The sequence below is a fragment of the Crocuta crocuta genome, unplaced genomic scaffold (assembly GCF_008692635.1).
Source record: "Crocuta crocuta isolate KB4526 unplaced genomic scaffold, BGI_CrCroc_1.0 scaffold257, whole genome shotgun sequence".
Classification (NCBI taxonomy): Eukaryota; Metazoa; Chordata; class Mammalia; order Carnivora; family Hyaenidae; genus Crocuta; species Crocuta crocuta.
This window is the reverse complement of record NW_027532067.1, coordinates 1,046,029-1,073,837: the sequence shown is the minus strand read 5'-3', so window position 1 is coordinate 1,073,837 and position 27,809 is coordinate 1,046,029. Positions and strand designations below refer to the sequence as shown.

At 39.8% G+C, this 27,809-nt stretch overlaps 1 protein-coding gene across 2 annotated transcripts in view; it reads left to right on the top strand.

Annotated features, from left to right (window-relative positions):
- Nucleotides 1–27,809, top strand: part of LOC144241779 (rho guanine nucleotide exchange factor 4) — a 136,242-nt gene that overhangs the window by 94,858 nt on the left and 13,575 nt on the right. For both annotated transcript variants that reach the window (XM_077776402.1, XM_077776404.1), the window contains one exon: nt 19,996–20,135. In XM_077776402.1, coding sequence (XP_077632528.1) covers nt 19,996–20,135 — 140 coding nt within the window. The remainder of the gene's footprint in view (nt 1–19,995; nt 20,136–27,809) is intronic.

Genomic DNA, 27,809 nt, shown 5'->3' with positions numbered 1-27,809 from the left:
AGTTTTCCCTTTGCCAGGATAACCATCAATAGTTACAACTGTTCCTGATGTTTATAGCCATATCATTGTCCTAGTTACCTTCTACCAGACATGCTCATATTTGTGAGGGTTCCTCTTGAAAGTATGTTACCAAGTACCAGACATAGTATTCCAAATGTGTTCGGTCAGACACAATGGAACTTACACCTCCTTAGATTGTTTAAGATATGTGTATATATCTAAAGAAGTTAGAAAAAGAAGAACAAGTTAAACTCAAAGTTAAATAGAAGGAAGGGAAAACTAAATATGAGAGAAGAAATTAATTAAATATAAAACCAAACATATTATAAAGAAGATCAACAAAAACAAATGTTCCTTTGAAAAGTCTAGTAATTAATTTTTTTAAGTCTAAAATTTATAACCCCTACCAAGAGTGATCACAGAGGGTAAGAAAGAGAGAAGACACAAATTACCAGTGTAAAGATGGGGAAAGAATTCATTACAGAGCATACAGACTTTAAAGAAGACTAAAGACCATATTTTGAGCAACATTTTGACAATAAACTTGAAACTTTGAAATCTTAGAAAAACCAACTTAGCAAATTTAACCAAGAAGAAACAATATGCAAAGAGATTTGTTTCTAAAAAAGAAATTAAATTCATAATTCACAACCTTCTCACAAAAGAAAATGGGAGTATGTGGCTTTACTACTAAATTTCACCAAACTTTTAAGGAAGAAATAACACCAATCTTATATAAACTCTTCCAGAGAATAATAAAGGAGTAAATACTTCCCAGTTTGTTTTTTGAGGCCATATAACATTGAAAAATTACAAGACGTACTCATTAGAGTAGAGCAAAAGCTCTAAACAAAAAAAATTAACAAACAATGCAGATTCTGCATTGTAAAAAAAAAAAGGGACACATCTAACCTGATTATTTTTAACATAATTTATTTTCATATTGGCTTACATACAGCACCCCATGCTTATCCCAACAAGTGCCTCCTCCATGCCCATCACCCACTACATCTAACCTGATTAAATTCTCAAAAATCTATTGGTAGGTATAACTACTTTGAAAAACAGTTTGGCAGTTTCTTAAAAAGGTAAACATACACCTAATGTATTACCTGCTCCACTCCTAGGTATTTACACAGGAGAAATGGAAATATAAATCTAAAAATTATAGCACCTTTATTTTTAATAGTCAAAAACCTGGAGGGGCACCTGGCTGGCTCAGGTGGTGGAGCATGCAACCCTTGATCCCAGGGTTGTGAGCTGGAGCCCCCATCTGGGGGTAGAGATTACTTAAAAAAATTAAATCCTTTAAAGTAGGGGCACCTGGGTGACTCAGTTGGTTTGGTTAAGCATCCAGCTTTGGCTCAGGTCATGATCTTGTGGTTCCTGAGTTCCAGCCCCACATCGGGCTCTGCACTGACAGCACAGAGCCTGGAACCTGCTTCATATTCTGTCTATCTCTTTCTGCCCCTTCCCCACTTGTGCTCTGAAATAAACATTAAAAACTTTTTAATAAAAATTAAAATTAAAAAATAGTTAAAAAAATACAACAACCTGGAAACAACCCAAATGTACATTCGTAGGTGAATAGGTAAACAAATGTGGTATATCCACACAATGGAATACTATTCAACATAAAAAAGAATGAGCTACAGATACAGAGAATAACATGGATGCATCTCAAAACTATCATGCTGAGCAAAAGAAGTCAGACAAAAAAGATTGAATGGTTCCATTTATATAAAATTCTAGAAAATCCAAATTAGTCTATATTAATAGAAAGCATAGTGGCGCTTGCCACAGAGATAGATGGAGGACAGGATTTCAGAGGAGTATGAGGAACCCTTTGGGGATGACAAATGTAAGTAATCTTGAGTGTAGTGATGGCTTCACAGGTATATATGTATGTCAACATACATCGGTTTTATACTTTGTCAGTTATATCCCACAAAGTAACAAAACAAATTGGTAACTGACCACCATGTAACTGACCACCATGACAATAAGGGAGAAAATCGTAAGATCATGTTAATAGGTCTAGAAAAAGCATGTGATAAAATCAGCATTGATTCATGCTTTTTTTAACTTAAACTAACACTAAAAAGTGTGACCAATAACAACAAAGTCCCTTGCACACCATACTTAATGGTCAGATATTGGAAGCTTTTCCTTGGAGATTGGAAATACCACACAGCTGCTGGTCATCACCACTTCTGTTTAACATTGTATTGGATATCTTAGCCAGAACAACAAGGCAGGAGAAAAGAAATAATAATGGCAAAAGAAAAAGAAGAAAAACCTCATTATTTCAGAATGACATGATTTCATAATTCAAGAAATCTGAGTCTCTCCATTGGAAAGTAACCAGGAAGGATAGTGATGTGCCTAGAAATACGAGGACACAATTAGAATTAATAAGTGAATTTTTAAGGGCACTAGATTCAAACCCAATATGCAAAAATCAATTGTATTTCTACATAGAAAACAATTAGGAAATGAAATTTTAAAATAACATATTTACTATTGCATTTGAAAATACGAAATCACTAAGAATAAATCTAATAAAAGTTATTTAAGACCTGTACACAGCAAGCTATACTAATAAGTGAAGGAAATTAGAAGACCTGAACCAATGAAGAGATATACCCTGGTAAGGGATTAGAAGATCCATTACTGTAAAGAAGTCAGTTCTCCCCCAATTTTCCCTTCCATTAACTTAATTAATTATACATTCTTTTATTATGCATTTAGTGGTTAGCCTACATATTACAACATTGTTGACTAGTTAAAGTATAATGTGGTACTTTTACCACTTCCATGACAATGCTAAGACAGTGCACTTTCATTCAATTTACCCTCCTCCCACCTTTTATACCCTGTTGTTTGTATTTTACTTCTATAGTTTAAACTCCACAAGATATTGTTACTGCGCACAGTCAACGTCCACCTAGATTGACCTGCTTCTTTACTCCTTCCTGGCCTGTTGTTATTGTTAGCAACAATATGTCTTACTTTACTTAAAAGCAAGGGCTGCTTTCATAATTTTCCCTTTGTCTTTGCCAATAATTTTACTCTGATTAGCTAGAAGTACTTTTCATTGTAATCTTCCTGATCAGGTTTGACTGTGCTTCTTAAAACTATGGCATCACATCCTCTGTCAGTTAAGGAATGATTCCCAGACCGTATCTCTGTTTCTTCTGCCCTTGTTCTCTCTCCTCTCTTTCTTCACTCCAATTGCATCCATATTAGTCTTTTTCACTGTATCTTTTATGCTCTCAACACTCTTTACTATATTTTCCACCTTCTTTCTCTTTGTGCTTCAGTCTCAATATTTTTTCCAAATTGTGTTCCAGTTCACAAAAAAATCTCTGTCTTCAACTATATCTATACACTGTTACATTTTCTGTGGGTTCTTAATTTCACTTATTTCTCTTTTCAGGTCTATGATTTCCATTTTGTTCTTTTTATAATTTCTAGTTCTATGTTAAACTTCCCAATCTTTTCTTTTAATTCTTCAATGTATTAAACATAGTTATTTGAATTAGTTTTTTTATTTGCGAGAGAGAGAGAGTGTGTGAGCTCAGGAGAGGGACAAAGGGAGGGGGAGAGAATCCCAACAGTCTCCACACTCAGCACAGAGCCCAACTGGGGGCTCCATCCCACAACCCTGAATTCACAGTCTGAGCCAAAATCAAGAGTTAGACGCTCAACCGACTAATCTATCCAAACGCCCTGTTAACCATAGTTATTTTAAAGCCTGGGTCTCACATCTTCATTTTGAGCACTGTGGATATGTTTCTATTGTTGATTATTTCTCTTAACTTTCAGTGTCATGGTTGTATCTTGTCTTATGCCTAATTATTTTTTATTGAATACTGAACATAGTATATGAACACTTTGAGAAATAATTTGTGGCTCTGAGTGATCTCATCTCCCACTAGAGAAGCCTTTATTTCTTATGGGCAGTTAGCTAGTGGCACTATCAATCTTAAATCACCTCACATCTGGGATCAGACCCTGTATGAGAGCTGGTCTGTCTGGATTGTTCTTACTTCTAGGGTGTGGGTCTCAAGGTCCCAACCCAAAGCTTTGGGAATTTACTAGGGTCTTTCCTCATTAGAATGTCCTGTCCCTCAGCCCCATGTGTCTGTTCAAAATTTCTGCTCAGCTTTTCAGTCCCTGTGTTTGAAATTGGTAAATCCTTGAAATGAAAATTGGCCCAAACGCTGCATATGCCTTCCTAACCTCACCCTCTCCTCCATCGTAGCCCTGTAATTTCCTACTTCTTTAATATCTCCCTAGTACCCTCAGATTTTTTTTATATTTCACCCAACTTTTCTTAGCTGTTATTCCTACTTTTTTAAAAACTAGTTTATTGACTTTTCCCAAGTATTTTTAAAATATAAACAGCTTTATTGCTTTTCCTAATTATGAAAATAACATGTTCTTAGAAAATTCAAAATAACAGAAAATTATTAAAGTTAAATTCACTTGAAATCCCACCATTCAAAAAATTAACACTGTTAACACTTTGGTAAATAACTTCCTGTATGTGTATATCTTTTTATTATTTGTCTTTTCACTATTTTTAAAAAATAAGGTTACATTCTACTTATCAGCTTGTAACCTACTTTTTGTTCAGTACTATGTTTTTAGTGACTTTCTGTTTTAATATATAGAGAGACAAATCATCCTTTTGAATTTGGCTGCATGATATTTTATTATATAAGTACTTATTTTCTTGGGATAAAATCCTAGAAGTAGCAAAGTTAGATCAATATGTTTTTTCTTTGTACAACTTTTCTTGAACTATAATACACATACATAAAAGTACAACAATAATTACTGTATAGTTTGATGAATTCCACATTTTCATTCCTGTGCAACCCATACCCAGATCAAGAAATAAGGACTATTCTCACAACAGTCTCTGTCTTTTAACTGGGTTCTTTCTTGTCTTCTTTTGGGTTAATTGATTCCTTTTATTAAATCTCAATTTTATTTACTATTGGCTTGCTACTATTCCTTTGCATTCTTTTATAATTCTTGCTTTAGAGAATATAACATATATAACTTTTCACAGTCTACCAAGAATAATAACTATACCACTTCATGTAAAATGTAAGAACCTGATATTTATCACTTTCTCATCTTTTATGATAGGGCTGCCATATATATTCATCTACATAAACTATAAACCTCACAAAATAATGTTATAATTTTTGCTTTAAGTGTTTTGAAGAAGTTAACTTTTTTTAAGGAATGTGTTGTGTGTGCCAACATTTTCACCACTTCTGGTGCTTGTCATTCCTTCTTGAGGATCATCAGTTATCATTTCATTGAAATCTGAGGAACTTAATATTTCTTGCAATAATGATCAACTGATCACTAACACTCTTAGTTTTTATTTTTTTAGTTGTCTTTATTTTACTTTTATTCTTAAAAAAGACATTTTTGCTCATATGGAATTCTGAGTTGACAGCTTCTCCCCTAGCCCCCAGCAATTCAAAGATACTCTCACACATTTCTGTCTTCGTAATGAGAAGTCAACTGTCATTCAACTAACATCTATCTAATTATGTTTCTATTTATACTGCTTGGAGATCACTGATAACCTTGACTCTGTACCAAATTTGTGAAATTTTTGGCTATTATTTCTTAAGACTTATTTCTGCCCCATTCGCTCTCTCCTGTTAAATATCAAATGTTAAATCATTTTATATTGTTCCACAAGTCACTATGGTACTGTTCATTATTTTCCAACATTTTAAAGTCTCTTTTTCAGATTGTATCATTTCTTTGGCTTATCTTTAAGTTCACTGACTCTTGGGGCACCTGGGTGGCTCAGTCCGTTAAGTGTCATACTTCAGCTTAGGTCATGATCTCACAGTTCACAAATTTGGGCCCCACATCAGGTTCTGTGCTGACAGCTCAGAGTCTGGAGCCTGCTTTGGGTTCTGTGTCTCCCTCTCTCTCTCTGCCCCTCCCCTGCTAGCACTCTGTCTCTCTCAAAAATAAGTAAACGTTAAAAAAAAATTCACTGACTCTCTCCTCTGATATCTCCAGTGAATATTTTTATCGAAGATACTATACTTTTCAGTTCTAGAATATCCATTTGATTCTTTGTTATAATTTCTATTTCTTTGCCATTTCGTATTTCTTCATTCATTAGAAGCATGTTTTCCTGTATATTTTTGAGCATTTTCACAATAACTTATTTGCTAATTCTGACATCTGGATTGCCTAAGTGTTAGTTTCACTGTTTGACTGACTTTTCTCTTAAGAACCAGTCACATTTTCCTTTTCTTCATGTATCTAATAAATTTGGATTGTATATTGCTCATTGAATGATAAGTTGTAGAGTCTCTGTAATCTATTTGTCTGAAGAGTAGTATGGGTTTGTTTGTTTGCTTTTCTTTTATCAAGATATTAAGGTGACTGAATTAGAACTTCACATTCCTGTTCAGTTTTTTAGCCTTAGGTAGACTTCTTCCCCATACCTCCAGAATTCAGGAGTCAGCCAGAGATTTGGGCAGAGTTCCACCCAGAAATTATTTGTAGCTGTTTCTTCTCAATTGTCTCTTTTCTGGGATTGTCTTCCTCACTCCTGCTTTTATGATCACCCTGAATCCTGTTTTCTGATTCTCTTGACAATGAGACTGTGACTTCAGGTTCCTACCTGAGTTTTAGCCAGCTCTTGGAGTCTGCCCTAAGGTAAAAAGCAAGAAGGGCAGGAAACTCACCCAGTAGTGTTCTGTTTTTCTCACCTCTAGTTTCACCCTGCTTTGGGCCATCAAATTGTTGACATTTACATTTTTTCCAATGGGTATAATTACCCATGGAAGAGTTTTTCCTGATAGTTTATTGCACTATTAACTAGAAGCCCTTGAGATAAAAATATTTTATTTATTGAGTTGAGGGAGATATTTTGACATTTTCTGACATGGGAAAATAAGTTTTACCTAACCTTAAACACCTCTAAGTAGAATAATTAAGGATGGGTGTAAGTCACAGTGAGCGTTAGTATTGTAACTGAGATTAATTTATTTGCACACTTGGTAATAAAGTCCTACATTTTATCATATTTCAGGGGACTTTTCTACTGCAGAAATCAAATTCATTCACATTTGTGTTTTAAAAGTAGATCCAAAATGGACAATGTCTTTTTTCTGGACATATCTTCAGAAAAAGAAAAGCACCAAGAAGTTGGCAAATTGATAGTGCAGAGATATGTGTGTCAGACTTGAAGACATAAGACTCAAGTTTGTAAGTCCGTTCTGCCACAGTTTACCACTGTGATTTTGGCAAGCTCTCCAGGCTATAGCATTTCTCTAATGCAAAATGAAGACAAATAACTTAGTTCACATGACAGAGGAATAAATGCAGTATTTGCTGAATCTGAATCGTAAAGGTTTGGGCTGCATTTTCTTTGTAGTAAAACAAAATAGTCCAAGCATGTTAGCATACCTGTTCTTTTAGCCCTCTTTATCCCAACTTTAACCCCTTTTCCCCATCCCCAGATTACTCTAAGTTTCACAGTGTTCATACCCATGGCCAGGATTTTTATGAAAAATATTTTGACAATGGGAGAAAAGTAGTTTTCAGTAAATTTATTTTATCTGTCTAAAAGAATATGATCATTTGAATAGACAGTGTCAAGATTGATAGGAAAAGGGATGGTAGCAGACAAGAAGAAAAATGGAATTTCTGGGAAGTCTGAGTGATTGCAGCAATTTTCTAGGACTTGAACCTCAAATGTCAGGATATAAACACATGCCTCTCTGTGTCAACTACTTTGGCCAGCAGTGCATGCTAGTAATGTCCACATTAGTGGTTCCCAGTAGCTTCAATCAAAATTGTTTTCTTAATTGGTTAATCCTTGGATTGGTCAGGAACCCAGGAGAGCTGGAGTGGAGGAGTGGGGGCCTTGAGAAGAAATGAGACCAGACAGGCTACAAGCCAAGAAGAAAATTTGACTTTTATTGGAAAGTAAATAGGAACATTTACAGGTATTGGGCAGAGGAGTCATGTGATCTGATTGTATTGTACCAAGGAACACTATGGCTGTTGTGTAGAGGACGTGGGCTCAAACAGGGAGACAGCGAGGAGGCTCTTGGTCACTCTGTGAGAAGGGGGCAGTGATATGACCTGCATCTGGGGTTGGTGGTAGAGGGATGAGAAATGGTTGGATTCTGGGGGAAAAAAGTAAAAGCAGAGCTGATAGATTTGGATGTGAATTGTGAGAGAAAAGAGTCAAGGAGAACTCTAAGACTCATTCTGAGCAACTGAAAGAGTGTAGTTGTCAGCTGTTGGGACAAGGATGCCTGTCAGCTAAGCAGGTTTGGGTGGATGGTCAGGAGTTCTGCTTCAGGCATATGAACTTTGAGATTCTCTCAGACTTCCAAGCAGAAGAGGCAGCGAGGTTGGATTTATGAGCCAGGAATTTAAGAGAAAGCACCAGGTTAGAGAAGCAAAGTGAGTCTTTAATACCAGAAGGATGTGAAACCACCAGGAGAGAGCAGTGCTCAGCAACCTGGTGGGACACGGGCAGGTGCTACCTCACTGTTATCTAGCACTGCCCTCGCAGAGCACGTCATGGGCACATGACAATCTAGGCTTCACAGCACATCCTAACCATCCATGGGAAACTGTTACAATGACTATGTTGCAAAAATGTCCACATATCTGAATATAAAACCAGGTGTAGCTGTGGCAAGCAGAAGATAGCTCATGCTGATGATTACACAGCCATAGGCTTCAGAGCACAGGGTGGAAAAGCACTTTCATCATGAAACCAGTTATTCATACAACAAGAGTCAAGGCGTGTTGCAAGAACATTCTACAGCTGACGCTGTGGACAGAACGATGGAAGTGAAGTCTACCAATATTTCCTTTACATGTACAATATGAAAGACTTGTATAAAAACTACATCTTCAAGATCCAGGAAACTATTCTGATTAAAAAAAAAAACCTATAATCACTGCAAAAGGATTCACTTCAGCAGTTATCTGGGACCAATGATAAATACAATGTCTTCAAATATTAAATGCTGAAAGTGAAAAATCATTAGCCTCAGTAGAAAGAGGCATAAGGATACCTATAATAATATTTATAAAGAAATGATAATCAAGATTGGTATAAGGCATAAGTTCTTCTAGGTCTCTCCAATGTAGCAATATATTTATTTGTATTTGTTATTTAAAATGTATAACTGTATGTTAGGCAGGGTCCTTTTTTTTTTTTTTTTTTTTATTTATAGGCTGAAGAAAGGCTGCATGCATGAATGTTCCATCTTAGCTGAAGAGAGGTACAGATCTTCCAAACAAAGAGGTTAGCTAGAATAACCATCAAAAGGAAAGCCCAGCTAACACTGAAGGTTCCATTGTGCATGTGAAGACATAACAATATTTGAGAAGGTACCTCAACCTGAAACTGATACTGCCATGCTTCGCCTCCATGAACTGAACATTAAAGCTTTACATGCATGGCCTCACCTTGCTGCAGGACAACCTCATGATGAACCAAAGCCAATTTTTCTTTAATTTTTATTTTATTTTGGTAAAAATATTTAACATGAGATATACCCTCTTACCAAAATTTTTAGTGTACAATAAATTATTGTTAACCATAGGTAAAATGCAGCAGAACAAATCTCTAGAGCTTATGATCTTGCTTAACTGAAACTTCATGATCATTTGTTAGTAACTACCATTTCTCTCCTATCACTGGCAACCCACAATTCCATTCTCTGATTCTATGAATTTGATTATTTTTGATCTCTCATATAAGTGGAATCATGCGATATTTATCTTTCTGTGACTGGCTTGTTTCACTTAGCATAATGTGCCTAAGGTTGATCCATGTTGCATATTGCAAAATTTCCTTCTTTTTTATTCCATAGCATGTATGCACTACATTGTCTTTATTCATCTGTCAATGGACATTTAAATTGTTTCCACATTTTGGCTGTTGTGAACAATGCTGCAATGAACATGGGAATGTCTTTGAGATTCTATTTTTTTTTTCTTTTAGATAAATACTCAGAAGTGGGATTAGTAGGGGTGCCTTGGTGGCTCAGTCAGTTGGGTGTCCTACTTTGGCTCAGGTCATGATTTCACAGCTCATGGGTTCAAGCCCTGCATAGGGATCTGTGCTGACAGCTCAAAGCCTGGAGCCTGCTTCAGATTCTGTATCTCCCTTTCTCCGACCTTCCTCTGCTTGCACTCTGTCCCTCTCTCATTCAGAAATAAACAAACATTTTTAAAAAAGAAGTGGGATTAGTAGATCATATGATAGTTCTATTTTTAATTTTTTGAGGAGCCTCCACACTGTTTTCCATAATGGCAACATTTCCATCAAGAGTATACACAGGTTCCAGTTTCTCCACTTCCTCTCCAACACTTGTCTTCTGTTTTTTTGTTCTTATTTTTTAATACTAGCCATCCTGACAGGTGTGAAGTAATATCTCAAAGTGGTTTTGACTTCTATTTCTCTGATAATTAGTGATGTTGAGCATCTTTATATTACCTGTGGGCCTTTTGTATATCTTCTTTGGAAGATATTCAGGTCTTTAGCCCATTTTTTAATCGGGTTATTTAGTTTTTCTGCTATTGAGTTGTAGAAGTTCCTTTGGAGATTAACTTCTTATCAGATATATGATTTGCAAATACTATCTCCCATTCCATAGGTTACCTTTTCACCTTGTTAATTGTTTCCTTTGCTGAGCAGTAGCTTCTTAATTTGATGTAATCCCAGTTGCTTATTTTTGTTTTTGTTGCCTTATTCTTTTTGAGTCATACTCATTAAATCATTGTCAACACAAATGCCATAAGCTTTTCCCCTGTGTTTTCTTCTTTACAGTTTCAGGACTTCCATCTAAGTCTTTAATCCATTTTGAGTTGACCTTTGTGTATAAGATATAGGTCCAGTATGACCTTTGTGTATAAGATATCCAGTTGACTTTTGTGTATAAGATATAGGTATAAGATAAAGGTCCAGTTTCCCAACCCCGTCTGTTGAGGAGACTGTCTTTTCATCATTGTATATTCTTGGCATCCTTGTCAAAGGTCAGCTAACCATATATTCATGGGTGTATTTCCAAGTTCCCTGTTCTGCTGCATTAGTCTATATGTCTGTCTTTATGTCAGTACCATATTGTTTTAATTACTGTAGTATAGTTTTATAATGTAATAGAGTTTAAAATCAGGAAGTGTGATGCTTCCAGCTTTGTTCTTCTTTCTCAGGACTGATCTGGCTATTTGTGGTCTTTTGTGTTTCCATATGAATTATATAATTTTTTTTCTATTTCTAAAAAAATGCCTTTTGGATTTTGATAGAGATTACATTGATCTATAGATCACTGTGAGTAGTATGAACATTTCAACAATATTAAGTGTTCCAATCCATGAACACAGGTTGTCTTTCCATTTATTTTTGTCTTCTTTAATTTCTTTATTCAGTGTTCTATAGTTTTCAGTAGATAAGTCTTTCATCTCCTTAGGCTCATTTCTAAGTATTTTATTCTTTTGGTGCTATTTTAAACAGAATTGTTTTCCTTTTCTTTTCAGATAGTTTTTGTTTGTTAGTGCATAAAAAACACAACTGATTTTTGTATCTTGATTTTGTATATCCATCCTTCACTGAATTCACTCATTAATTCTAATACTTTTTCTAAAAGTCTTTATGGTTTTCTATATATAAGATAATGTCATCTGCAAGCAGGAAAAATTTTACTTCCTTTCCAATTTGGATGCCTTTCCCCCCTAATTACTCTGGCTAGAACTCCCAGTACTGTGTTGAATAGAAGTGGTGAGAGTGGGCAATCCTTGTCTTATTCCTGATATTAGAGGAAAAGCTTTCATGTTTTTACCATTGATTACCATGCCAGCTGTGGTACTTTTATACATGGCCTTTATTATGTGAAGGTACTTCTATTCCTAGTTTGTTGAGATTTTTTTTTTTATCATGACTGGGTATTGAATTTTGTCAAATACTTTTTCTGCATCTCTTGAAATGGTCATGTGATTTTTATCCTTTATTTTGTTAATGTGGTGTATCACATTCATTGATTATCATATGTTGAACCAGTCTTGCATCCCAGGGATAAATCCTACTTGGTCATAGTGCATGATTCTCCTAATGTGCTGTTTAATTTGGTTTACTAGTATTTTGTTGATGACTTTTACATCAATATTCATTAGGGCTATTGGTCTACATTTTTCACATTTTGTCTTTGTCTGGCTTTGGCATCAGAGTAATTATGGACTCATAAAATGAGTATGGAGGTGTTCCCACTATTTCAGTTTTTTGGAAGAGTTTGAGAAAGATTGCCATTAAGTCTTCTTTAAATGTTTGTGCAGAAGCACCTTTTAAATAACATGAGATTATGCTGTTGCATTTAATTTAAGCAGTTTATACACTAAAAGAAGGAAGTTGCATCATTTTAAAGGCTCAATTTATTTAAAATAACTGACTCAAAAAAAAAACAAAATGGCAAATTAAAAAAAAAATAAAATAACTGACTCAGCTATAACCTACCATAAACAATCATGATATTTTATTTGGTACTTAATTTTTTGCAGTGAAGTTTATTATTACAGTAATATATGATATAATTCTATTGCATTGCAGGGTATTGAGGTAAAGATGAAAATTTTTATTAAAGCATGTGATAGCATTTTATTATATTACAGGGTAGTGTATTATATTGATTTACTAAAACTTTACCACAAATTTGGTGAAAGATATTGCCACCTTTGGATGTGTACTCCAAACGTCTATGATCTAGGATATTGTGGGCTGGTTATATTAAATACAAAATCAAAGTCATTATGTAAACTTTGTGAGTCTAAACTTAGAGGAACAGTTATTGACAAACTTAGCACTTCACATTTGCCTAACATAAAATTGCCATGTGTCAAAAACCACACTTCACTTCTTGCTAAAGCATGACATGTCACATTTTTAATGTAGCTGCTTTTTGAAGTAAGTGTGATCACAAAGCCTCTTTTAGATATGGAGACCTGCACTTTGATTTCCCAGGTACTTAATTCTTTGAGTAATAGGGAAACATCACACCAAGCAGCCAGGTGTAGGAGGGTGGTTGATGCACAAGAAGGCCAGTGGGAAGCAAGAAGCTGTGTGCACATGAATGCAAGACAGCAAGGAGGCCCTCAGGAGGTTCAGGAAAGAGTGCGGGCATTTGGGCAAGTTTTATCCTGCCCTTGCTACTAGCTGTCTGTGAGACCTTCACAAGCATCTTAACCTCCAGGGGCCTCAAGTCTTAATCTATGCAATGTGTCTAATATTACCCATCTCATAGGTAGGCTTGAATCTGATGTGTAAAGCAACCAACACATTCTAAATGTTCAGAAAAAGTTATTCTCTCCCTCCATAAAAGGATAAGAGACTATCAGGGACAAGAGAAGTTCAGGGTCTTTCCTATGATAAAACCCTACAAGCAGACCTTGTGGGACAGAGGAGATTCAGGTCTGGTGCTATAGATGCCATAAAGTTTTATTTGCCAAATGAACAAAACTCTCAGAAGCTTAAATAAGTGAGCCTTTGTGTAACCTAAATAAAAAATCTTGAGCTGAGGAGATCACTAAATGTGATATGGGATTCTGGAACAGAAAAAGGGTATTAAGGAAACACTAAGGAAAAGCTGAAGAGTATGGACTATAGTTAATAATAATGTATCAGTATTGGTTCACTCATTGTAACTAATGTAGCTCAAGATCTTAATAATAAGGGAAACTGAGTGTGGGGTATACAGAAACTCTATTATCTGCTTGATTGTTCTAAAGTCTTTCCATTTATTAGGTTTTTTTGTAACACCTTTCAGCAGTGTTTCATAATTTTTAGTGTACACATCATTGGCCTTCTTCATTAAACTTATTCCTAAGTATTTTTATTATTTCCTTTTTTAATGTTTATTTATTTTGAGAGAGAGAAAGAGAGAGAAGACACACATGAGCAGAGGAGGGGCAGAGAGAAGGAGAAAGAATCCTAAGCAGGCTCCAGGCTCTGAGCTGTCCATGCAGAGCCAGATGCAGGGCTCGATCCCAGCGTTCATGAGATCATGACCTGAGCTGAAGTCGGACGTTTAACCAACTGAGCCACCCAGGCACCTCTGGTGCTAATTTTTATTCACATGTTTGGTAGAATTCACTAGTGAAGCCCTCTAATCTTAGACTTCTCTCTTTTGGGTAGATTACTGCTTCAATCTCCTTACTAATATTAGGTATATTAAGATTTTCTGTTTCTTCTTGAGTTGGTTTCGTTAAGTGTGTGTTCCTAAGAATCTGTCCATATCATCTAGTTTATCTAGGTATACAACAGTTGACAAAAAATAAAAAAATAAAAATAACTCAAAATGGATCATAGATTTACATGTAAAAGGTAAAAAGCTTTTAGAAGAAAATGTAAGTGCAAATCTTTTGGAACTAGGGTTTGTGATGAGTTCTTAGGACATGATTCCAAAAGCATGACCCATGAAAGGAAAAATCAATGCATTGAACTTTATCAAAATTAAAATTTTTCCCCCATAAAAACCTTTATTTAAGAGGATGAAAAAATAAGCTGCAGACTAAGAGCAAATATTTGCAAATCACATATCTGACAAAGGATTCACATCTAGAAAATATAAAGAATTTTCAGGGGTACCAGACTGATTCAGTCAGTAGAGCATGCGACTCTTGATCTTAGACTTGTGGGTTCGAGTCTCGTGTTGTGTGTAGAGATTATTTAAAAATAAAATCTTTAGGGGAGCCTGGGTGACTCGGTTAAGCATCTGACTTTGGTTCAGGTCATGATCTTACAATTCATGAGTTTGAGCCCCATGTCAGACTTCACACTGATAGTGCAGAGCCTCCCCCACTTGCACTCTCTCTCTCTGTCAAAATAAATAAACTTTAAAAATAAAATAAAATAAAATATTTAAAATATATATAATTTAAAATTAAAAATTAAAAAAAAGGATTTTCAGGGGTTCCTGACTGGTTCGGTTGGGAGAGCACATAACTCTTTATTTTGGGATCATGAGTTGGAGCCCCATGTGAGGGCAGAGTTTATTTAATAAAAAAAAAGTGTTTTTTAAGAATTTTCAAATCTCAACATTACAAAAACATAAACAATCTAATTAGGAAGAGGCAAAAAAAAAAAAACAAAAAACACCCTGAAGGACTACTGCACCATTAAAGATATATGGATGACAAATAAGCACATGAAAAAATGTTCAACAGCACCTGCTCTTTGGGAAATGCAAGTTAAGACCGTGATGCAATATCACTGTACCTATCAGAATGTCTGAAATATAAGATTGTGACAATACCAAATTCAGGTAAGGATTCTTGAGAAACATACATTGTTGGTGAGAATGTAAAATGGTACCACTACTCTGGAAAACAGTTTGGCAGTTTTTTAAAAACTAAACATTTGGGGCTCCTGGGTGGCTCAGTCAGTTGAATGTCTGACTCTTGATTTCAGCTCAGGTCATGATCTCATAGTTCATGAGATCCGAGCCCTGCCTTGAGCTCTGCCATATGACTTGGCAATTACACTCCTGGTCAATTACATTTATCCCAGAGAAATGAAAACTTGTACACAAGTGTTCATAGTACCTTTATTTGTAACAGTGTAAAATTGGAAATGACTCTTATGTCTGTTAGTGAGTTGACTGGTTAAATAAACCTGTACACCCATTGCATGGAATACTAGTAAGCAATGAAAGGGAATGAGGTTTAAATACAAACAGCTTGGATGGATCTCAAGGGCCTTTGGCTGAGTGAAAAAAGCCAACCTCCAAAGCTTACATACTGGTTGTTGTGGTGGTTACACAAATATACACAGGTGAGAAAATGACTTAGAAACATATACACACATTGTACCAAGGTCATTTTCCTGGCTGTGGTATTATATTAGAATTCCGTAAGTGGTAATCATTGTGTGAAGGGTACACAGGACCTCTTCACTACCATTACAATTCCCTATACTCTATGGTTATTTCAAAATAAAAAAGTTCTTTAATGCCCTAGAGGAGAAGTTATGCCACTCAGACAAATTTTGACGGGTACAGTTTGTTTTAGATGTGTATTGCAGCTACCTTTTTATATGTATATAAAGACAGAATCCTCATCTCTTATAAATATGTACTACAGTATTTACAGATGGAATTATGTCACACCTTGGATCTGTGGGGAGGGGATTATAGATGGTGTAGCCAGATTGCCCTCATGTTTGAGAATTGTTGAAGCTGGATGATCGGTGTACAAGGTTCATTACACTGTCATCTCTCCCTTTGTACATATTTAAAACTTTCCATTATAAAACAGTTTAAAACATAAGTGAAATAAAAATAATGAGAGCTCCTTGGGACTGTCGACTATGTGGGTCAGGGGCAGAGCTATTAGCTCCTGCCCCCAGGGTGGGCTCAGGCCACTGCTGCCAGGGCTTCTTGGGTCAGTTCCAGAGACAGGGCGTTGCTCTCATCAAGTCATGTGCTTCTGTCTCCATATTCAGCCATGTGCATGAAGCTTTAACTGTATTCCTGGTATTGGCTCTGCCAGGCCTCATAGGCTCTGCCTTCATCTGTTTCTTTTCCAGCCCTCCCTGTGTTCATTTATTCATCTCTCCACTTTTTTATTCATCTGTTCTGTCATTCCTCTGTACACCATTCTCCCACCCATCTGTCTACTCATTCATTTCTTTAACACTTACAGAAGTCTACATCAATGAATAAGGCATGGTTACTGCCTTTGGGAGAGACAGTCAGACAATGCAATATATAGGGGACGTATGATAAATGCCATAACCATTGTCTGTACAAAGCACCTCGGGAGTGAGATAGAAGCCGATGTCAGTCCTTGGAGTGATGGTGTCATATAAGACTTGCACAGAGGAGGTAATGCTTGAGGTGAGTCTTGAAAGTTAATATTTTCAACTATGTTTGGCTCACCCGGGTAATCCGGGATAATCTCCCTATTTTGAGGCCAGCTGATTTGCAGACTTAATTCCATCTGCAACTTTAATTCCCCTTTGTCATGTAAAATAACATATTCATGGGATCCAGGGATTAGGATTTTGACATCTTTTGGGGTCCATTACTCTGCCTCCCACAAGAATAGATTCAACAATTTAACTTAAGGACAGAGCAGACATTGTGGATCCATAGGAAAGGACTGTCTATTCCATAAATGTGCTGAGACAAATGCTTATTCTTACAGAAAAAAATGAAATTGGATTCTAAAGGTTCTGGACCCCATTATCATGTGTGTTCCCGCCACCAAGTAATTCTCAGACACCAGCGGGGTGTCGTACAATTCAACTAAATTCTCACACTCTCCACCTGGAGATAGCATCAGATCCCACAGATTAACAGGGCTCAGCTCTGTAAGACTGCCCTTCTTCTCCCACTTCGGACACTGGTCACAAACCCCAGGTGCTCCTGACCAACAGGTTGTAGATTGGAGTTTCCAACTGATCCCTACCTTGTGTTCAAGTAATTTGCTAGAGCAGCTCACAGAACTCAGAGAAACATTTTACTGACTAGATTACTGATTTATTATAAAAGCGTATAACTCAGGAACAACCACATGGAAGAGATGTACAGGCAAATTATGCAGGAAGGGTCACAGAGCTGCCATGCCCTCTTCGGGTGCGCCACTCTCCCCCAATCTCCCTGTGTTCACCAACCCAAAAGCTCTCCAAACACTGTCCTTGGGGTTTTTACAGAGGCTTCATTACGTAGGCATGATTGGCTAAATCACTGGCCATTGGCTCAACTTCCAGTCCCCCTTCTCTCCCCAGAGGTAGGTTGGGGGGTGGACTAAAGGTTCTAAACCTCTAATCTCAGGGTTGTTTCCCCTGGCAACCAGCCCCATCCTAGGTTACCTAGGGGCTTTCTAGAAGTCATCATTAACATAAAAAAAAAAACCCTTCTCTCTCTTATCACTGGATATCCCAAGGATTTTAGGAGCTCTTTGCCTGGATGGAGTGGAAGACCAAATATATATTTATGATAAACCACAGTACTGCAGATTCCAACCCACACAATACATAATATACAATACACATATTCCCAAGTGCAATAAAAACCTAATGTCAAAAGAAAAACTATAGGGGACATCTGGGTAGCTCAGTCAGTTAAGCGTCTGACTCTTGATCTCAGCTCAGGTTTTGATCTCAGGGCCATGGGTTCAAGCCCCATGTCGGGCTCTGTACTGGGCATGAAACCTACTTAAAAAAAAAAAACACTATAAAACATTGAAGGATAACATAGGAAAATATCTTTGTAACTTTGAGGTAGGGAAGAGTTTCCTAAACACAAAAAATACAAACCATGCAAGACAAGATTGATAAATTTGTCTATATGAAAATTAAGAACTTCTGTTCATCAAAAGCAACTTAAAGAGACAAGACAAACCACAAAGTGGGAGACTGTACTTATGATACATGTGGGTGACAAAGATTTAGTATGGAGAATGGAGACAGTGTATGTGCATATATACATACATAGAAATAGATTTTTTTACATTAATGATTACATTAAAGATCAACAAGCTCAGTTGACATAGATATTTTATATGAAAGGAGATACTAGTGACCCTAAAGCATAAATAAGCTGTTCACCTCATTAGTGATCAGAGACTGGTAAATTCAAATCACAGTAAGATACCATTCCATACCCATCAGCCTGTCAGCAGTGTCTGACAATGCCAGTCCTCAGAGTGATGGGAACTTTCATACACACTGTTGGAGGTCTTAAGAGGTAAAATAGCTTTGGGCAACAGTTCGGCATACCTACAACCCAGGAATGCCATACCTGGGCACCTGCCCCCTAGAGCATGAATTCACACCAGGGTAATGATTTTGCCAAATGGGGCAAAAATCTTAGGTATTGCAATAGTTTGTGGCCTTCCAAAGAGCCACAGAACATAACATTTGATATATTTGTGGTATTAAATTTTCATTGAGATGATTAGGATGATTAGAGTATAAAAGGCTCTTTAGGGGTTAATAATGAAAAGGAGTTGAGAAACACTGTCCAAAGTGGAACTCTGGGACATGTGCCCAGGAGGTCTGTAGATATGTTTGCAATGACATTGTTCACACTGGCAACAACACAGAAAAGCATCCAGTGCTCTCCAGCAGTGCAATGGATATGTAAAATTTGACATATTCATAAAATGCAAGATTGTGCATCAGTGAAACTGAATCAGTCACAGCTGCATAACCCAAAAAAAGCTGTTGAGTAAAAAAGAAAGGAAGGAAGGGAGGAAGAGAAGGAGGGAGGGAGGAAGGGAGAGAGGGAAGGAGGAAGAAAGGAAGGAAGGAAGGAAAAGTCAGCCAAAGAAAAGCTACTGGATGGTCCCATTTATGTAAGGTCAAACGATGCAAAACTTGACAGAAATAAATGCTAAACACAGAATGGGTATGATTTATAGAACTTTGAAATATTGGATAGCTCTAAAGGAAAGAGAGAAGAGAGGGGAATATGATTGGAGTAGTGCATACAGGCGGTCGAATTCTAAGACTGGTGTTTTTCTTAAGCAGAATAAGTACTATGGGAGTTCATTTTATTAATTTTCTAACTATATTTAAATGTATATACCATATATTTCTTTGGAGATATATCTATATATATATATGTTTCATAATAAAGTGTTAGCATTATTCTTAAGGGCCTTCTACCATACCTGGCACATTGGCTCAGCTGGAGGGGCTCTTGAGTGCCATACTCTGGCCGATACCCAAGGTTCCCTGTTTATGGAGTTGGTGGGGATTGAATGGTAGGTGATCAACAGTGATGGGGTGAAAGGCAACCAGGGTCCTCTTTCAACTAAATAATGTGTTTGCAGCAAAAATGGTTTGAGAAACTAGTTCTCAGGTCTTTCTCCCTCCTCTTAAAGGAGGATTTATCCCAAAAAAGTTCGTCTCCTTCTCTGCCTGCCCCTCTTCCTCAGTTCCTCTTTGCCAGCTAGTGTCTCTCCTTCTAGCTATCCCTGATGGAGTTCTGGACACGGGCATCCGTGCTGACGAGGCGGGGAGTGAGGAAGACCTGTATGAGGACCTGCACAGCTCCAGCCACCACTACAGCCACCCTGGAGGGGGTGGTGAGCAGCTGGCCATCAACGAGGTAGGGTCAGGGCTGCGTGGGTGAAGGGATGGGACTGGGACAGATGGCCTGGCTGTCAGGGTGAGTCCAGCATGTTCACACAGACCTAGATGTCCACAAGCTCTGTGTTCTAAGCAGATGGCAGTGGCACCAGCATGCACACAACAGTTTCAGTCTGTGGTTCTCTCTTTAGGATATGGTATCCACCAGCAGATCTTACCCAAACGCAGGGCCCACCCCTCTGTCCTCCTGGGCCTACAGGGAACCCAGAATGGCAGGCATGACCCAGGACCTGTGATGAAAGTGTACTGGTCTATCCTACCCAATAGCCCCTGTAAGCCATCCTGGATGCAAGAACCCTGCTTGGTAGAAGGAAGGCCAGGGTTTAGCCCCCTCCCTCCAAGAAGTTGTCTGGATAGGATGGGGAGTGAGGCAAGTGAAAATTGCTTTCTTTCCTATTGAGTCCAAGAGCTCAAAACTTATTGTGGTTGCTATGACAACTGCGTGTAAGTTATTCTTTTTTTTTTTTTCTTCCTTTTCCTACCTAAGCAGAAGAAATTAATGACAAACTTCCTCTAGGCAAAACTGGTTCCCATATCGAGTACTCCTTTTTCATTCTCCAAGGACAGAGAAATTTTGAGACCTTGAATCCTCTCTTTTTCTCACTTATACACCTATTTTCTCCCCTTCTTCTCTTTTACTTAATTCCAGGATGGGGGGCATTAAACATAATGTGGTCCATAACCCACATCCATAACAACACCCTGTTCTCTTCCTGGTCATGAGCCAGTATGCATTTCTGCTTCATCAAAACCAGAATTTGACCACCCAGGATCTTGCAGCACCCCAGAAAGGGATCAATTTACAGTTTGAGTGAATGAATGAGCTGGTGGGCTTCTCAGAAACCCTCAAGGAGTGTGCTGTCCTTATTACCTACTGGACAGATGGATACAAACTGTTGATGGTGGATGAACTCTTTCCCCAGGCCCAGGTTTGAATAAATGATTTAAAACAGTCATTAAATAATGCTTTATTCAAGATCCATTTGTTAAAGAATACATATTCAAATAAGTTAAATGAGTTGATTTTTCCAAAACATAAAGCCTTTCTTTAAGTGTTTCTCATAATCTATTTTGAATGGAAGATGTTCTAAAATCATGTCCTCTTTTTTAAAATTTTTTAATGTTTTATTTATTTCTGAGAGAGAGAGAGACAGGTAGCATGAACAGGGGAGGATCAGAGAAAGAGGGAGATACAGAATCTGAAATAGGCTCCAGGCTCTGAGCCAGCTGTCAGCACAGAGCCCGAAGCGGGGCTCAAACCCACGAACCGTGAGATCATGACCTGAGCCGAAGTTGGACGCTTAACCGACTGAGCCACCCAGGCACCCCTAAAATCATGTCTTCTTAAGCAGAATTCACAGATAGTGGTTTTGCTTTTTCTTGAAGTCTCAGGCTGCCCTCCTCAGTCTTGGGCCCCAGCCCTGGTGGGGAGCAGCATGGTGTAGGCAGAGGAAATCTGGACTTTGGGGCCTCCCATATCTGGATGGGAGTTCCTTCTTGCCCAGTACCAGGTGTAGAGCTCTGAGCAGCTAACCCTCTGAATGCTGGTTTACTTAACTGTAAAATAGGATAGCCATGAGCTTATATAAGGACTAACTGAAATAATGTAAATAACCTGGTATGTGGTGGGTTCTCGGTACACTCCCAGTAATGAGGATGATAGCAAAGAAGGAATACTAACATAAAGCTTTTAGAGACTCTGAAGAGGTGTGGGGATTTTTAAGGCCATCAGTGCTGCATGGTTAGAGTTCTTGCATCTGTTTTACGTAGTTGCCTGTCTCCTACCTGATGGTGAAATTCTGGTCCGTCATATCTTGCTGCTGGTAAGGAAGTGCCTTCTGGGGCCCTTGACAAGTTTTTCATTCTAAGATGCTTTGGATGAGGAAAGCCAAGAGCTAGGGCTGCTCTAAGAGAACAAATAGGCTCCAGCAGAGGCCACCTCTATGATTATGAATTGGATAGCACCTATTTTAGCTGCTTAGAGAGTTTGTTTCTTGTTTGGTTCAAAGGTCTTTCTTGGTATTTGAGGCTCCTGAGTGGATGGGTGGTGATGTGGTATCCTATGTTTAGAGTGCTCAGTGCTTCAGGGTACTTGTCTTTCCTGGACATGCCCTTGTGGGGAAGGACATGTCACATCATGCAGGAGGGCAGCTGGGTCAGACTGGGGAGCCCCTCTCCAGTGATGCAGCCAGCTAATGCTGGTTAGAGGCTGGGCTCCTGACTTGGCCAGTCACCACCAGGCCGCTCTCCTTCCTGAGACCCACCAGTACCTCTAATCCCCTTTCAGGGCAACACAGGATGAAGGGCAGGCCCTGGGTTTGGAGGCTGACCGCACTGCATCTGCCCTCCCACCCTGCCCCTGGATAGTGTAGGACATGTGGCAAGTCATTCCCTCAGGGCCTCAGTTTTCTCTTGTCGGGTGGATGTGCCCCCTGAGCCCCACTGGCAGCTGTAGGAGGGTCATTGCACCCAGGTGTATAAGGTTCTTAGGAAAGGCAGCACCCATTTGTTGGCAGCATTGAATAGACCCACTTTATTAGAAACTGAAGAGATATAAAATGTGGTTCTGCAATAAGACTAGTTCGCTTGGCCTTCCAAGAGCAATGAAGTCCCACTGTGAATCCCCTGAACACACTAGCACTCACTGCTGGTTCACATGTATGGCAAGCTGATTTGCTAGGGTCAACATGAGTTTCATACTTAGAGATTATAGAGCAACAGATGTCAGAGAAGAGCCCATACTAAAGAATATTTATCATGCTGTAAAATCACATATTCACTTGAATTTTTCCAACACATCTGAGTATCATGTTCTAAGTTGTGGCACCTTCTTGTTTGTATTGACCTCATAAGGACATGCCACATCTCAGTTTCCTAAGCAGAAGGGAGCTCAAACCCGCCCAAAGCACAGTAGACACAGGGGAGAATTGTGAAGCATTTCTGTATTCTGGATACAGAAGAAGTGAGTGCATTGCCCACAAACACATCCACATGCAGGTTGTGGGTGTGATATGTATATGTGTATGTTGCATGTGATATATTTACTGAGTATTTAATTAATGTCAGATAATATCCCAGGCCCTGAGATACAGAATAGGTAGGACTGTCAAGGACAGGGGCAGGCAGTGCATGTCTATGCCCTGTGGAAAGTGAAAGGGGACACAGAATCATTCATTCTTTATTCCCTGCATCTCCCTTGTGCCTTGTGACTGTCCAGACCCTGTAACATGAGTTAACTGTAGTGCTTAGAAGTGTCCCTTTCTTTGTTCAGCATCATCCCGTCTGTTGCCTTGTCCAGACGACCATGACTGAGGCCTAGGTCTGTCTACCAAATTCCTCACCCTCTTCCCAGCCTTTCCTTACCTCACACAGCTCTGAGCCTGCTTTGCTGGGCTGGAGTCAGGCCTAAGGGTATCCTTAACCCAAGGATTTTGTTCCAGGGTTGAGGGCTGAAAGGAGGAGGTATCTTGGAAGACATTGTTCTCTTTTCATTTCCACCAGCGCTACCTCCTCCGCTTAAGTTGTGACATGGGACCAGAGGAGGGGAGGCCATGGCTCCTAGCCCGGAGGCCTGGGGTCTGCTAATGCCCACTCTTCTGTGCTATGGCTGGCAGCGTCTTCCCTAGGGGCCAGGTCACAGCTGCATTAACAGAGGGCACATGTGTGGAGCTAGTCTTCCTCTCAGTTCTGCCCATTGCCTGCATGGCTCTGAGGGCCTTGTATCCAGGCCTGCTCTAAGCACCTGATGCCCCTGCTCCAGGAGGGCGGGGAGGAGGGGGAGGGAATCAAGGACAGTTCCTGGATCCTGCTGCTGAGAAGAGGTGAAGTGTGAACTAGAGGGCAGACAGACATAAATCGTGTCCTCTAACCTGGGGCTTAGAGCATAATAGGAGCTCAACCAATAATTAGGCCAGCACAGCAGGTGGGAAGCAGGACTGTCCTGGCCCATCAGGCCGCAGGGTCACCTGAGGATAGAAAACAGTCTTGCTCCCCTCGAGCAGCTCTCAGAAACTCTTTGTGGAACACTAAGAGGACACTCAGGACCCCAGACCCAGCTTGTGTCTCTTCCATAGAGACAGTCTGACCTTCTCTCCAGGTGTTTCTGTCTTCCCCAGTGGCTGTGACCCTGGAGACCCATCCCAAGGCCTACCTGGCTCTTGAACCTCTTCTTGCACCAGCCCAAGAGAAGAGCCTGATACTGGTCAGTGCCCCAGATACCTTTTGCATCCCTGTTGTTGGGTAACAACTGCACTTAACTTTCCATGATATGGGATAGCATGAGGCCCTGGGCCAGAGCTGTAAGCTGTCTGCTGGCCAGCACAGTCAGAGCTGTTTTCCTCATCCCTCCCCAAGCCACAGTGCTGGGGGCTTGGCACTCATCTGTGCAAACACCTGTCACCCTCCATCTCCCTGCCAGCCCTGCCACTGGCAGTGGCTCCCTGCAACCCCCTGCTACCACCTCCACTTACCGTCCCCTCCCCGGCTTGGAACCATCCAGTTTGAACCCCTCAAGGGCTGAGGCCTTTGCTTTCAAGCTTTTCTGGCTTAGCTTTTTTGGTCATAGAAACATACACAAAAAGATGTTGCCAATGTGTTCCCTGCTATCACTCCAGTTCACCAGGATCTAAAGTCTGGGTGCCGCCTGGCAAGGCAGTGGCCACCTCTTAGTTCTTGGCCCTGACCCAGGTTCAGAGGTTCTTCTGCCACAGGCTGGTCAGCTACAGGGGAGACAGAGGTCATGTCCCAGAACTGGGCCATGGCTGAAGCCCTAATACATGCCCCGGAGGCCAGTGCAGCAGCAGGTAGCATGCTGTACACCCACAGCACTCAGCACTGTGCTGCCCAGTGGATTCCCAGAACAGCCCTCTCTGTGCCCTATTCCTTGTTGTCCAGTAGCTCTGGAATCACAGGACCACCATGAAACATCTGGCCCAAAGTCAGGGCTTCTGAACCACACCCTACCAAGAGGGAGTATCACACAGTCTTACAGATGAGCCCTGGATTTGGGGTGGCTAGGAGCCTTTGATGACTTCTTTTATCCCACCATCCTTCTGAGAACTTGGGGGAGAAAATCTTGAGCCTAGTTTTCTGAACTGAATAGGAACAGAAAAAAAGGCTTTCCCCTCACAACCAGACAGATGGGAACAGAACCTTCAGATCTGAGGAAGGCAGACAGCCTCTCTGGATGTCATCCTAACCCTCCCCTTGGCTCACACACATGGGTACCCACATGCACACATATATCCCAGCACTTGCTTGAGGTGTTCCGCAGGATGGTGGTGCCCACAGGTGCACTCATCTGTACTCACTCACATGCATGTAGTACTAACATGCACACAGAAACCTCAACATACAGAAACAGTCACTCCTGTGTGAACGCCTGCCTCTGCACATGCTCCATGACTCCTCCTGCCCCAGGAGGCACAGTGTTGAGCACAGAGCCTGGAAAACTCTGAGCACGTCTTTCTGACCTGCTTTTAAGTCTCCTTGGGCTCCTTGGCTACATCCTTCTGATCCATGAGAGGGGCATGGTGACTGTGACATAGCATATCTTTGTGGATGGAATGACAGGTACCTGCAGATGAGCTTTGAAGCCTACAGGGCTGTTTACAGCCTCTGTCAGGGAGACAGTGGAAACTCCTGTGTAGCTGACATAGGATTTTTTAAAAAGCTGCTGAACCACACACAGAAGAATGAAATGGGGCCCTTATCTCATACCATACACAAAAATCAACTCAAAATGGATTCAAGACTTAAACCAAAACCTGAAACCATAAAACTACTAGAAGAAAACAGAGGAAAGCTTCTCGACACTGGTCTGGGAAGTGGTTTTTTTAATATGATGGCAAAAGCACAGGTAACAAAAGCAAAAATAGACAAGTGGGATTACACCAAGCCTAAAAGCTTCTGTACATTGAAGGAAACCATCAACAGAGTGAAAAGGCAATCTGTGGAATGGGAGAATATATTTGCAAACCATATATCTGATAAATATATTTGCAAACCATATATCTGATATTCAAAATATATAAGTAACTCATACAACCCCATAGCAAAACCCCCAAATAATCCATTTTTTAAATGGACAAAGGACCTGAATAGACATTTCTCAAAAGAAGGCATACAAATGGCCAACAGGTATATGGACAGATGTTCAATATCGCTAATCATCAGGGCCATGCAAATCAAAATCACAATGAGATATCACCTCACATCTCTTAGAGTAGCTATTATTAAAAAGACAAAAGATGGTTGGTGACAATGTGCAGAAAAGGAAACCCTTATAAACTGTTGGTGGGAATGTAGATTGGTACAGCCGGTATGGAAGCTCCTGAAAAAATTTAAAATAGAATTATTATATGATCCAGTGGTCCTATTCACGGGTGTTCCAAAAAAAAAAATGGGATCAGGATCTCGAAGAGATATCTGCACTTCCATCTTCATTGCAGTATTATTCAGTATTAAAGACCTGGAAACAACCTAAGTGTTCATTGAGTGATGAATGGACGAGTAAAATGTGGTATATGTATCAGGGAGTATGCCTTTAAAAAGGAAAGCCCACCATTTGTTACATCATGGATGAAGCTGGAGGACTTTATGCTAAGTGAAATAAGTCAGACACAGAAAGATGAAAGTGTGTGATCTTATATGTGTAATCTAAAAGTCAAACGAAGCCATAGAAGCAGAAGGTAGAATGGTGATTGCCTGATGTTGGGGGAGGGGAAAATGGGGACATGTCAGCCACAAGATACAAAGTTTCTGTTATGCAGGGTAACTAAGTTCTGGAGATCTAATGTGTAGCATGGTGACCATAGTTAACAAATACTGTGTTGTTTACTTGAAATGTGTGAAGTGATTAGATCTTAAGTGTTGTCACCACACAGACATAACTGTGTGAGGTGATAGATATGGTAATTAGCCTGATTGTGGTGATTATTTCACAATAATATACCTATTTCAAAACATCAAGATCATCTTGTATATATCTTAAATATATACAATTTTTGTCAGTTATACCTCAATAAAACTGGGGCTGGAGGTGGGGGGGAAGAGGAGTAGCCTTGAAGAAGCCAGTTACTTTCCCAAAGGAACTAAATGCAAACAAGCAAACAAACAAAAACCAAAAAAACCACAAAGGAACTAAATGCTGCTGGGATGGGTCAATAAGGAGAAGTCCTGAGTCAGGACCTTCCTGGAGCACCTCCATGTGAATGATGCCTCAATATGTCCTGAGTTCAAATCCTAACTCCGCCATCCCTGTATTCCTAGGCGACTTTATGAGTGAACATATTACCTGACCTTTCCGAGATGCATTTACTCCTCTGAAGTGAGGGCCAAGACAGCTCTTGGTATTGGGAATCAGAGCCCCGTGACCTATCTGCACGGCNTCGGTGGGTGGGGGTCCAGGTTCCCCTCCACCCCCCGCCAGGAGGCGCCCGGGGCAGGCTGCCACGCAAGCCCGAGAGTCCTCACCCCTCCCGCCCCGGATCCCCCGCCCCTGCGGCCGGCTCCGTTGCTAGGGCTGCGGGGCCTGGGAGACGCGGCGCGCACGTTGCGAGCTGGAGCTGGAGAAGCCCCGGGCCCGGCGAGCGCAGCGGCTCCGCCCCCCTCCGGGCGCTCCGGGCCGCCCAGC